At 41.5% G+C, this 13,435-nt stretch overlaps 1 protein-coding gene across 17 annotated transcripts in view; it reads left to right on the plus strand.

Moving 5' to 3' along the window:
* AKAP13 (A-kinase anchoring protein 13) overlaps positions 1–13,435 on the plus strand; it is a 324,322-nt gene that overhangs the window by 259,106 nt on the left and 51,781 nt on the right. For all 17 annotated transcript variants that reach the window (XM_061394329.1, XM_061394319.1, XM_061394321.1 and 14 more), the window contains 3 exons: positions 5,007–5,049; positions 6,948–7,077; positions 13,247–13,421. In XM_061394329.1, coding sequence (XP_061250313.1) covers positions 5,007–5,049; positions 6,948–7,077; positions 13,247–13,421 — 348 coding nt within the window. The remainder of the gene's footprint in view (positions 1–5,006; positions 5,050–6,947; positions 7,078–13,246; positions 13,422–13,435) is intronic.

Raw genomic sequence — 13,435 nt, forward strand, 5'->3', positions numbered from 1 at the left:
GGGTGCTCAGAAGCCCCAGACTTGAGGGGTCAGAGAAGCCTAACTGGGTACCATGCTAAGTCGCTTCAGTCATATCCGACTCTTTGCGACCCTTTGGACTGCCCAGCAGGCTCCTCTGTCCATGGGGATTCTCCAGACAAGAATACTGGAGTGGGTTGCCATGCCCTCCTCCAGGGAATCTTCCCAACCCAGGGATCGAACCCAGGTCTTCCACAATGCAGGTGGATTCTTTACTGTCTGAGCCACCAGGGAAGCCCTGGGGAGAAGTGATACCAAAGTCAAGACCAAGAGGAAATCACTGAGTTTGTTAGCAGGTGGAAAGCTAGACTGAGGACTCTGGGCTTCTTGTCTGAGGACAAGGGAGTGATTTTTGTTAAATCAAGTGATTCTGACACTGCAGAGAAACCTCACTGAAGACCGTGTTGGGAAGGAGAGGCTGGTAGGTGAGTAGAAGGCTCTTGCAGAGTTCTGATGAGAGCAGATGCTGGTCCAAAGCAGGTACAAACCAGTGGCAGTAGAGAAGTTGATGTTCAGAGAATTCTAGAAGACAGAATTAAAAGATCTGAGTGAGAGGCAATAAAAGGATTCAAGGATAGTGTCCAGGTTTCTGTCCTATATGACGAGTTAGATGTTAGGTACCACTCACCAAAGGAAAGAGTAAACGAGGAGGAACAAGTCTGGAGGAAGGGGCTGAGGTGATGTATGTGCTTGTTGAGTTTGAGCTGCTGTGGGATGTCTGCCCACAGGTAGGCAGTGAGATGAATGAGGCTTGAATTCAAAGGACAGACCAGACTTGAAAATAGAAAGCTGTGAGTCATCACTGCATCACCTGCAGATTGTACTTGAAGAGGCAGCAGTGAATGAGGAGGTTTGGGGTGGGCGGGAAGAGAGCCGATACGGAATCCCGAGGAACACCACCATGCAAGGTGTTCCCTTACCTTGAAGGGGCGGGTGGGGGGAACTCCAGCTGTAAATGATGGCTGTGAAAAGTAGCGCACTTCCTGTTTTCATAATCTAACAAGTACGTGTCTTTGTTGGGTGCATTTTCTTAAGCCGCATTACATTCTGCATATTGAGAAAGAAAGGTGGAAATGTGAATAGATGGTGCCAAGAGGCCTAGACAGCCTCCGCTGGCATCCTTCAGGCCAGTGGCATGGTTCTCGGCACCATGGTCTTTGTTCTGGTGTGATCCGCAGGCGCTAATGTCTTCTGTTAACCTGTTCCTCAGCCCAGCGGCAGATGCGGCCAGCGCGGCGGATCTCGCTCTCCGTCAGCATCTCACCTCTCCTCCTTAAGTCTAAAACTCTCTTTTCTCTTGGCTCTTCTTACTCCAGTGATGAGGAGGAGGAGTTGCATAGTAAGTAAGCAACTTTGGGGTCCAGTGGCTGCTCTCCAGGGCCTGACCAGCGCTGAAAATGCCGTAGGCTTGGTACTAAGAGACTGGGGAGCTTTTATCCTCTTGCATGTCACCACTGCTGAATCATTCGCCTTCATGCTTTGCTTTGAAAATGAATTTGGATAAACAAATAAAGTTTTTGTCTTGTATACCACCAATGTTGACTGATCCAGTGACCCAGTTCCAGGGCCCGAGACATCGTCCCAGAACAGAGATACCTGCAAAGGCATAAGGGGCTCCCACCCCACCTGGTGCCTTTTGTAACGCTGCGTACTAACGTCTGGAAACGTTCCATTCAGTCATGTAAATTTCATTGTCATTGTTTCCCCTCTTTTGTCTCATAGGACAAATACTTAGATGTCCATCTGTGACATTTAAAAGTCACTGTCAAACTTTTTTCTTCTCACCTTTTTTTCCCCCATCTTTGTCAGTTTTTTTATTTGTTTGTTGGCCGGGGGGGGGGGGGGGGGCGCTGTGCTGCATGGCTTGTGGGATCTCAGTTCTCCAGCGGGGTACTGAACCCGGGCCATGGCAGCGAAAGCTCGAATCCTAACCTCTAGGCCACGAGGGAACTACCCCAGACCATTTCTTTAAGAATATCTTTTCTTTGAGATTAAACCACATGAATTAATTGGTTGGAAGAAGTTCCTTTGGAACTTTTAGTTTTCAATCCTTTCACTACACTGTAGGTTTCATATTATTATATCATTACTTAATAATAACCTAGTTTAGTATTAGTTTTAGTAAACTCAGAGAGGAAATGAATCCCGACCCCCATGAAAATTACTCTTTTCAGTTGTACGAGATTTCTAGACAATTCCAGGATTGCTGTTTTTCATGCTATATAAAGCTAAATAACAAATTGTTTTCATTTCATATAAACCATATTAGTCTCAGGCAATTATAAATATGATTAAGCATCCTAATTCAGCACCATTTGCTGATCCTAAGTTTGAGCAGTATTTATTTAATACTTAAATATTAAGATTTAATAGTTAGCAATATCAACATCAAAGTGACATTTTTGCATTGTTCTTAAAGGAAAGTGGCTTATGCATAAATGAATATCTTATATGTTCAATACTTTTTCACAAGTAAAATGCCTTTGGTATAGGCACATAAGATTTTCATTCCATACCAGTTGTCATAGGAGGGAAGTTGTGAAACTCCATCTACAACTTTTGAGTTTTTACAAATTCTCAAGGCTGTTGAGTATTTGTAATATGCTTGGAAATAGGTTAGCATGACAAATAAAACTAAGTTTCCAATAGTATTTCTTCTACCACTAATATAAAATTATGACCAGTTATTCAGTCAGTCAGCACTGGTTACTCAGTTAATCCAACATAATGTCATCGTTAAGTATAGAAGCTCAAAGAAACCCTTGAATCAAATATCCAGCATTCCTCAAAATGTGTTCCTTAAACTCAAAAATACAGTGAGAATTATGGGGTAGAGGGATGGGGCGGGGCAGGGGGAAGGGTTGGTTCTCGACCATATAAATTTAGGAAACTATTTTAAGCAGGTTTCAAAGGCTTATGTGTATCTTGTGAATTTTGAAGGTAGTGTTCAATATGCTGTGATTCCAAAATGTATTAACCAGGTAAACCACAGTGCAAGACAACGTGTGACGTCTCAGGAGACAAGTGTTCCGTGGAACACGCTTTTATAAATACTATGTCCGCCTACCAGCTCCAGTCCTGGAATGTCACTGTATTAGATCTGCAGGTTGTTTCATGCCTTAAAACAAAAAAGGTCTCGTTGAAATATGCTTTTTACTTGCAATAGTACTTAGTAGGCTAAATTCAATGACAGATTTCTTCACTTCTGTCTGTAATTATATCATGGAAGTAACGTTGGTTATATCATGTTCTTAGATGCTCTGAAAAATTGACACTTCGGGAAAGTCAGAAGCATTTATTTTAGAAACATTGGTGAATTAATCACTGTTTCAGAACCATACCTGAGAAGTTATAGTAAATGAATTAAAATGAATTAAAGTATTTTTTAGCAGCAAGAAAGTTGGAAATCCTTATAGGAGTTAGAGATTCTCACAGTATTTGTTGAGTTCTTAGTTTATCTGACAGAAACCTTCTGGGAGCTTAGTCTTGGCCAGGCTCTCTGCTGGTTGGTGTTTTTCTTTATGGGTTTTGTTTTTACTTTGTTCATATTACTAAGGTGGTAACTTACTAGGTAATTGATTACATGTACAGCAGAATCCTGGCAGCCTGAGAGAACTTGATGGTCCTTCTATCATTCAGAGTTCCTTAAGTATAAAACTTTTAAAGCCCACAATCTAAACCACACTCTTGACTTTTGTTTAGGTAAATAAAGGCATTCTGAAGTTTAAATGCTGATGTTTTCACCAGATCATGCAGAACTGGAAGATAGATCCCAGGTCTTACTCTTCCTCTCTCCTGGCTGTTGTTATTGTGCATCATAAATGAAACAGAAGGAGAACCCCAAACAAGTAAAAGGAACAACTATAAAAGCGATCTTTTGAAGCCGTTTTTAAGTTTCTAATGCATTATTTACACATGTTGGCTACATGTTAGTAATGACTTCACCTTTGCATTTCTATTCAAAATCTGAAACAATTTGGGAGTTCTTAAAAGTTTCAAATGTTGATAATCTGGTAGTGGAACATTTTTCAAATCTCTATCAAATTGAAGTTTCAGTAACCTCAAGGAAAACAGTGTGTTTTGTCCACATTATAACAGTAGTTACACAGAGCAACCTTTGTCTACCTGGAATCACACACAGAAGGTGTTTCTATACCTGATCTCCTAAAACTTGGAAACCATTTGTCATTAACCTATCATAGGTAAAATAATGGTATCATTACTTCTGTATTTGTTCTATTTAATGCCCTGTCTTATTTAGCTATTGATGTAATGACTCATTTCAGTTTATGGTCTGATGGTTATGGAAGGAAGAAGAATATATCTGCCCTACTCATCTGATCAGTATCAGTCTAGAAAGACCCTTAGCATCTGTTTTATCTTCCTTATTTCAGAGATGAAGAAATGAAGTCCGGAGATCTCACCCCAAATTAGTGGCAAACCCTAGACCTTATAAGTTGGGTCTATGCTCTTTTCTGTTGGTTTCCTAATGCTCTAATCCATTTCTAGGAATGCTCAGGAAAATGTCAGGCATATATTACTGTTAGTATAGATATATATGAACACAAGATTAACAGCATGCAGAAAATGACATGTCATTTCCTGTTGTATATTCCTCCTCTGACAGCATCTCAGAAAGATGGCCTATGGACTCTGATGAACCTTCATAAGAACAGGAATTAGACATACATTTGAGCATTTTTGTTGTTTCATTTTGGGGTTTCTTTGGTTACTTGAATCCTGGATTTAAAAAAATTTTCCCCATGAGAAATTCACTCCCAGTTGCTGCCAATTTCCGGTTCTAATTTGAGGGTTTCATTTTTAATTTTTCCTTCTTCCAAACCCTCAGAAGGAAAAGCACCCCACACTGGCTTTCAGAGGCTGTTTTTGCTTTATCTGTGTCAGTCATAAAAACATTAAACATTTTATCTATTATCCAGGTAAAATGCTTTTGTTCTAATTTTTTTCCTGCTGTTCTTGTTTTCCAGGTACACGGCCCTTCCACAGCACCAGCTCTAATCTCACTGGGAGGTACTATATACGTTTATTTTGCTGCTCCTTTTCTCAAGATGAAATGAAGGGAATCCGAAATGTCTTAACACATTTACGCAAAATAAGTTAATTGAACTTACTGGAATTTTACTTCCTTGATTGATAAATTTGGAATATTGGTTTTTAAATTTATGTCCTGGATAGTTTTCTACCTTTATTCGTTGTGGCATCCTATAGATAAAGATGATTGGTTGCACTTATTCACATAAGGATACACTTGTATTAACTTTATGAACTTTGCACTCATTGCTTACGGGAATCTTTAATTTCTTAAGTCCAAGAACATTTTGTTCCACAGTGTTTATGTGTGTGTTGGTATTCACGCAGTATTGCTGCCTGCTTAGCCCTTGTAAGCTTTAAAGCTATTTTCTTCTGTGAAGGTTCAGACAGTATGCATCTTTGTCCAGAGAAGTGACTTGGTTTTTAACAGCAGGCGATGGCACCCCACTCCAGTACTGTTGCCTGGAAAATCCCATGGACGGAGGAGCCTGGTGGGCTGCAGTCCATGGGGTCGCTAAGAGTCGGACACTGAGCGACTTCACTTTCACTTTTCACTTTCATGCATTGGAGAAGGAAATGGCAACCCACTCCAGTGTTCTTGCCTGGAGGATCCCGGGGATGGGGGACCTGGTGGGCTGCCGTCTATGGGGTCGCACAGAGTCGGACACAACTGAAGTGACTTAGCAGCAGCAGCAGCAAAAGATTGCTATTTTGACTCATTGTTTATTATTCAGGCTTATGAGATTAAATATTTGATTTTAAGCATAATTGGGGTTCTGATTGTTGCCCTGCAGTGTCTTATAAGTTGCCTTCCTTTTCACAAAGGCATCAGTTGTGACCCAGTAATCCAGAACTCTGTCGATATGAGTCCTCTTGTTTGCACTTAACCATATTCTGCTTACTCTCTGTTCTTTCTAGAGCAGTGATTTTCATTTCCCCTTTGTCTTAGTAACAGACTGCTTTATATTTCAAGCGTATTTTAAATATAAATAGACTTGAGCTACGAACAGGACCAATGTGGTCCTGCTTGTCTCTGCTCTCACAGAAGCCCTCGGGGCAAACTATTTTTCCAGTGGAAAACTTCTAGCATAACTGTTCTGGGACCCTAGGAAAAGTAGTTTGAATGGATTTCTGTATAATAGATGATGTATTATGTAACAGTACTACGTAGGTGTATGTGTACACAAATGATAATGTGTACAAGGGCCCCGCACTCTTTGAGGAACTCAACCTTTGTGAATTTCCCAGGGTCTGGAGATACCATCATGGATGGGCTTGGGAAATAGGTGTCCTAAACAAGTAGGTCAGCACCTCCAGGTCTCTGTGAAACTTCTGCAGTAGATCTTTCTGCACTCAGTGTCAGTTCTACCGACCATTCAGTATATTCCCTCCTTAAATCATGCATAACTGAATTCACATATTGACGGTCCAGTGTGCCAGAAACCTAAATAAAAGGTGTGGTCTCTGCTATGAGGGAACTTGTATATGCATTCAGTCATAAAAACTCCTTGGTTTGCATCTGTGGCTTTCTTTTTAGACACATTAATTCTAATCAACAATTAGCATCAGATCCCTGAAAACCCGTTAGTGAAACACTAACAACCGACATAAGAAAATTTAGCCAAGTTTTCGCAATAGGACATAAGCATTGTGGTGTGCCCTATTGTTGGGTTGATATTATTATATAAAACCTTTCAGCAGCTCTGGCCACTTCTTACTCCTTTTCCCATTCGCACCTGAGCATATAAGTTGCCTGTGACTTGTAGCCAAAATAATACCTGACAATGGTGGTTACAAAGAATTACATGTAGAATGTTTTAATTTTTAAAAAACCATCTTCTGTAATCTTTTTAAAAACTCCTCTATTTTCTATTTAGTATAACAGAAGAGAACTTTAATTTCCTGCCACAAAGCCCCAAGAAAGATTTTGAAATAAAGAGCGGAACCAAAGTCAGTCGTACGTTCAGCTACATCAAGAACAAAATGTCCAGCAGTAAAAAGAGCAAGGTAAGTACTGCTGTGGGCGTTTCTGGGTGACCCCTCAGCCAGCCCTCAGTAGGCTCCGGGCACAGCACACACCCGAAGACTGACTAACACGGTGGGGTCTTGTGGAATTGAGTTGAGAGATGCTGGCTGCAGGACGCTAATATCTGAAGAAAACTAACAGCAAGTAAAACAACAATAAGAGCTAACACTACCAGTTGAGTTTTCACTGTATGCTGAGAGCTTCCCATGTATTATCTGGATTTAATCCTTTCCACACACTGTAAGGTAGATATTATCTCCCTTTATTAGGAGTAAGGTACCTCACCTGGGAAAAAAATCAGAAATAAAAAGTACCTGTAGTAATTCCACATTAGAGATGAATACTCTTCTAATATTTTTTAAATGTATTTTTAGAAAGAAAAAAAAAAGAGTTAACTTTCTTATACTAATTCCCATTGCTAAACTGGAAGATTCTGTTTCAAATCAGTGGGGAAAACTTTCTGCCTCTCACTTTGCTACACTCTCTCTATTCACCCATCTAACCTCCAACAAAAGAAGTAGGAAACAAATTGGGACTCAATTAAGGACTTCTTGCCCAGGAATCACTTTGTATCTGTGGTTATATGCATACACACAGGTACATAGTTACCAAGTTTGTAAATGAGGTAAGATCTCTTTTCTTTCAGCAAATACTAGGTTTGGTCATCACTCAAATTTTTCCAGAAAACCTGCCACCACAATTTTGTTTTCTCCTCATTTCACCTGCCCAGGTGCAAAATGGACAGAAAGTAGGCAAACTGAAAGATGAACAGAGAGTCTAGCAGACCGTTTCTAGAGTAGTCTCATATTTAAGCGTTAACCTCATGCTTAGCCTTGTTTTATAATTCAAAACAGTTAAGGTTAAAGAGGGCAGAACCCTTATTATTCTTTGTGTGGCAGCAGGGCTCAAAATAGAGCTGTGTCTGTCTTACCAGCTGGCTTGGCCATTGGTTGGCATCAACAGAAGAAGGCTGCCTTGAAAGAGCAGTGTTAATTGGCCAGGAGTGTTTGAATGGGGTCAGCGTTCTGCTAGGTGCTGACGAGCAGGTAGGGGAGCCGAAGCACACAGTCTTTACCTGGACGATTTTTACCATCTGTTCGGATGATTTCAAGTGTTTCTCTTGCCTTTTATTTTGGTTTTAAACCGTGACATCTTTACTCCAAACAAACTTTTAACCAGAAGACCAGGGAGAAGTGGAGAATTCCCCCTTTTCCACCCATCTCCCTCGTGACGCCAGCTTAGGGGCCGAGTAGTGAATCCGCCACCGATGGCGTTGGCAAGGCAGTACAAGCAGATATAAACATCTCACACCAGTCTCCTTATTTCGCCAACCAAGGCACAGAGAAGTACGCTTCAGGTCACAGGCCAGGTCATATCTTGTGATCTGACTTCTGCCAAGTAATACTGTTCATTTCATGTTCACTCTTCAGCAGGAGTGAGCTGCACAATGTCTCTTTCCTTTAATTTTGTTAATAACCTCAAAGGACTGGAGTCTGGAGTTTGCTAGGAGAGGGCTGAAGAGAAAGGGGGCAGGCAAAAAGAAGGTGGTTTGTGTGCAAGTGAGCCCGTCAGCAGCAGCAGGCCGTCTTCAGGTGACCTGTCACCTCCCAGCTTCTCTTTGTCAGAGTGACTGCACTCTTCTGCAATGAGACTGCTTCCCCTTTCAGGCTCTTGGCCCCAAGATTTGGTCTCTGGCAGCTTGTGCTATCTCTAGCGATGGAAATTCTCCAAAGTTACAAATCTGTAACCCTGGATTGCGATCCATTTCACATTATCTGGGTGCAGGCACCTCTTTAGCCACATTATCAGTTTATTAAGAAGCATTAAGAGTCACCTTTGATCGTTGTTACCAGCTCACTTCAAATAAGATTGTTTCGTCCTCACAAAGGATAGCTCAGCTTTTGTACATGTACCAAAAGATAGTAAGAAACAGGAGAATTGGTGAGTAATGCATTTTAGGATGATATTGTTGTTTAGTGACTAAGTCATGTCCAACTCTTTTTGCAACCCCATAGACTATAGTCCACCAGTCTCCTCTGTCCGTGGGATTTCCCAGGCAACAATCCTGGAATGGGTTGCCACTTCTTTCTCTAGGGGACCTTCCCAACCCAGGGATCAAACCCACATCTCCTGCATTACAGGGGAGTCTTCACCACTGAGCCACCGGGAAGCCCCACACTTTATGTTAAGTTGCATTAAATACCTTGTCTCTCTTTGCCATTGTACCCACAGGAGGGCTTTTCCATTCAGAAAAGTTTGATTCTCTAAAAGGATAACATAAAAATAAGTGAATATTTTCATGGTGTCATGATGCTGGCTCTACTGTTTTTCTTACCCATTGAATAATGTTACTTCTCCATAATGCTTAAAAAATTGAAATGCTACTATAGATGTTAGCACTAGTTTTTTAGTGTAAGCACTCTATATATAATATACTATATGTATAACATAATACACGCTATATATATATATTTTTTTCATATCTGTAGCCATGTGAGTATGAGAAATTTGGGGGAGACTGAGTACTGATCCTTTATAGGTCCTTCCAAGAATTCTCATTAACTGGCATGAGTTAATAGATAAATATGTTGAGTCGTGTGTGTGTGTGAAAGAGGGAGAACCTAAACAGGAAATAAAACAGGAAGACTGGCAGGCAGTTTCTGCTTTTGTGTTTTAGTATCTTTAAGAGGTAGTACTGTTTCCTGTTAAGTGAGTCTGCTTGCTGCAGACTCATAACATAACAGACACACATATATAATATATATGTGTATATGTGTGTGTGTGTACATATATATAAAATGTCCTCATTACAGCGGGAGTGGGGTATGACCCGCTCTAAACCATCCTGTCACATCGGTTTTTTTTCCCTAAGCTTTCCTCTTTGCAGATGAGTAGGAGATGGTCAGAGATGTTTGAGACAAATTCTTAATCTGATTTGAAGTAGGCCTTTTTGGATGCAAGGATTGGATTCCGGCACAGATGTTAATCTACTCCCCGGCTTCATGACAAGACATTCAACTTCACCTCCCAGTTCCCGTGAAGTGTCTAAAAAAGAACTAAACATCTTAGCCTTTCAAAGGTGCCAACTAGGGTAAGGTAGTGTTTGCCAAGACTTAAAGCAGTGTTAGATATCATCATCTCTCTCGTTTCTTCAGTTGCTTAATCAAAGCATGCCTCACAGTTTTCCAGAGAGTTCTTTTTTTTTTTTAATCATAATTATTTGTCTAAAATGGTAGGTTTAGAAGAATCAAAATATCATTTCCCCTCATAGTATCCCAGTGTAGTTGTTCTTGCATTATTCCCATTAAATATTATTACTTTCCATTTCCCCAGCACACAGGTTTAAGGCATTTTGTCAGGAGTTAAACCTGGAAAAATCAAACTTCAGAAAACAGCCAATCACTGCCTTTCCATAGGCGGCTTCACCAAAAAAGTTTTCTTTAGAAATGTATGGCTTTTCAAATGAGGACATCTGTTTAAATAGATGTGTTCCTTAACTTCCAGCATTGAGAAAAATATCTGCCTCAATTTTGCCAGAGCTCCTGTCTTGCCACTTAAGCACTGCCCGCACCGCGTGTGCAGGGGAACTTGTCACGTGTCGTGCCCTGGGTCCTCTGTTCCCCAGGCGGCAGGCTGCATCGGCAGCATGCAAACGGTTAAGCTTATCTTAAGGAAACCCACAGCCTCAGCCCTCCCCCGTTCCTTTTCTCAACCAGTCCCCAGCTTCCTCTTACTGTTTCTCTAGTGGTTGCTCTAATGGTAGCTCAAAACTGCCAGGCCCTGCCCCTCCGGCGTGAGCCCCTCCTCCCGTGAGAGCATATTTCCTGGCATGGGGGTCGAATCATGTCGGCAAAATGGGGCCGGTTTCATGAAGCACCCCTCATAACAGTGAGATTCATAGGACCAAAGCATGGGGAGGTAAGCGCCTGACTTCCTTACAGCACTAGCTTCCAACCAACACAGAGAGAGACAGTGGAGTTTGTTGTTTTGGTTTGTTTTTATCCTTGGAGGAGCTGGTTGGGATTCTCGCAAAGGATGGGGAGATGATGTGTTCAGATTTGAAGAGAATGGCAAGGCTTGGGAGAGTAAGCTGGCTGCCCACAGATTTTCTTAACTCTTAGAGCAACTTTTTTCAGCTTTCTTGAGCAAAAAGGTCAGGTGCTTTTCAGTTTAACATTTTGTATATGAGAAGCCTTTAGCAAAATTTAGTTCAAAGAACAATTATTAGAAAAACTCAGTTTCTTCATACTGATTTTTATTAGAGTTTTAGATACTTCAGCAGTTAACAAATTTTCACTCAGAACAGTTTCCTGTTTTATAAAGTGAAGTGGTTTGTTTTTCCTCCCTTCCTCTCCTGTTGTTTTTTATAGTTCTAAAGTATAGCAATTTGATTCTTAGATTTTTATTATATGCATGCTATTAACAAAGGACTTTACGTGAATCACAGACTTAACAAATGTTCACCATTTCAGTATAGCAGATGGGTTCTGAATACAGAGTCAGAAGACCTGGGCTTTTTATTTTAACTGCAGAGCATTTGCTGTGTGACATTCTGTGAGTCCACAAACGTCTCTAGTCCTTGGCAGTAGAGTGCAGTGACAAAGAGCTGAGCTTTACAGTTGGCAGATCTGGAAGTTAGCTCCAGCTTGGCAGTTACTGGTGTGTGACCTCTAGTACATGAGCCATCTCAGCCTTGGCTTCTCGAGTGTTACATGGAAATCATAGCTGGTCTTTACATGCCATTGGGTTGTTAATGAGAAATTTCATGATAGTTGCTTTCTGCAGTGTTTGGCGCATAATGATTGTTCCAACTCTTGCCTGCTATTATCTTTGTTATTTATCTTTTCAGTTAGGAAATGGGAGGCATAACACCCACCCTACTCACTTCAGAGTTATTGAATCAGATGAAATAATGTAGATAGAAGGCTTTGATTGAAAATAAGGCCTTTGGTAGTTGTCAGGATACCTGACTTCGGGGTATCTCTTTTTTCAGGAATTGTTTTGGATGACAGCAATACTGTTGTTATATGCCCTGGAAAATGAGTACCCTAAAGTTGGTGAGGACGACCACTACTAAATGCGTTCCTCCTACCTCTGTAAATTGCAATTCAGGGTCCAGTTAGTTTGAAAGAAAATTATTCATTTGCTGTTGATTAACCAGCCAAGTGTCTGTCTAACCGTGTCTGGGAAGGACCTTTTATGAAGAGTGTATGGTTAGACCACACGGTCGTCATCTCCTAAGGGTGGTGTGTACCTGAAATGCCCCTGACCGCTTTGGATATTTTATTAAGGATCTAGCACTCATGAGTATTTCTTTGCATTTTTAGGGTTTAAACCCCTCCTCCTCCAGTTTGAAATCTGGGCCAAAGCTGAACCTTGAAGCTCTTAATTAGTAAGAACAGCAAATGTCTATGTGGGGGATAGTTCATATTTCTGGCTAGAGTAGGGGAGGCAGTTAGCAGGTATGTGCCCTCTCTTGAGGGTATGTGATGGGTGGGAAGCAGTTGTGGGGAACCTTGAGTCATTTTTCACGCTGCCCAATCACCTCTCCCTCAGGCTGGTCCCAGAACCATCGAATCCTTTCTTCTGCTCCCCGCCCTGCAACTGGGCTCGGTGTGGCTGTTTCAGGAGGCCTCAGGGCCACCGCAGGCTGCTCCTCTCCAGCGGCCCATGCTGGTCCCTTAGGCAATGAACGTGTCTATTGGCATAGCTTCCCTGGTGGCTCAGACAGTAAAGAATCCACCTGCAGTGCAGGAGATCTGGGTTCAATCCCTATGTTGGAAAGATCCCCTGGAGAAGGCAGTGGCAGCCCACTCCAGTATTCATGCCTGGAGAATCCCATGGACAGAGGAGCCTAGCAAACTATAGTCCATGGGGTTGCAAAGAGTCAGATACAACTGAGCGACTAACACTTTGACTTTTCAAGCCAGGGACAAAACTGTTCAACCTGCCCAGTCCTCCTAAGGTTTTTCTAATGCAACTCGAATGCACACAACTTGATAAAATTTTTTATGTCCAGGACAGCATTCCTAACTTTGATTCAAAACATTGACTAGCCACTGTTGACCACAGGTAGCCCAGTAGCCTTCTAGAAGGAGAGGCCTTCCAGTGTTTGGTTAACAATGTAATGTCGGTTGTTTTCTTTGGCAGGAAAAGGAAAAAGAGAAAGATAAAATTAAGGAGAAGGAGAAAGACTCTAAAGAGAAGGAGAAGGACAAGAAGAGTGTGAACGGGCACACTTTCAGTTCCATCTCTATGGTGGGTCCCATCGTCTGCAGCCAGTGCATGAAGCCTTTCACCAGCAAAGACGCCTACACTTGTGCAAGTAAGAGATGCGTG

This window comes from Bos javanicus, chromosome 21 (genome assembly GCF_032452875.1).
Source record: "Bos javanicus breed banteng chromosome 21, ARS-OSU_banteng_1.0, whole genome shotgun sequence".
Classification (NCBI taxonomy): Eukaryota; Metazoa; Chordata; class Mammalia; order Artiodactyla; family Bovidae; genus Bos; species Bos javanicus.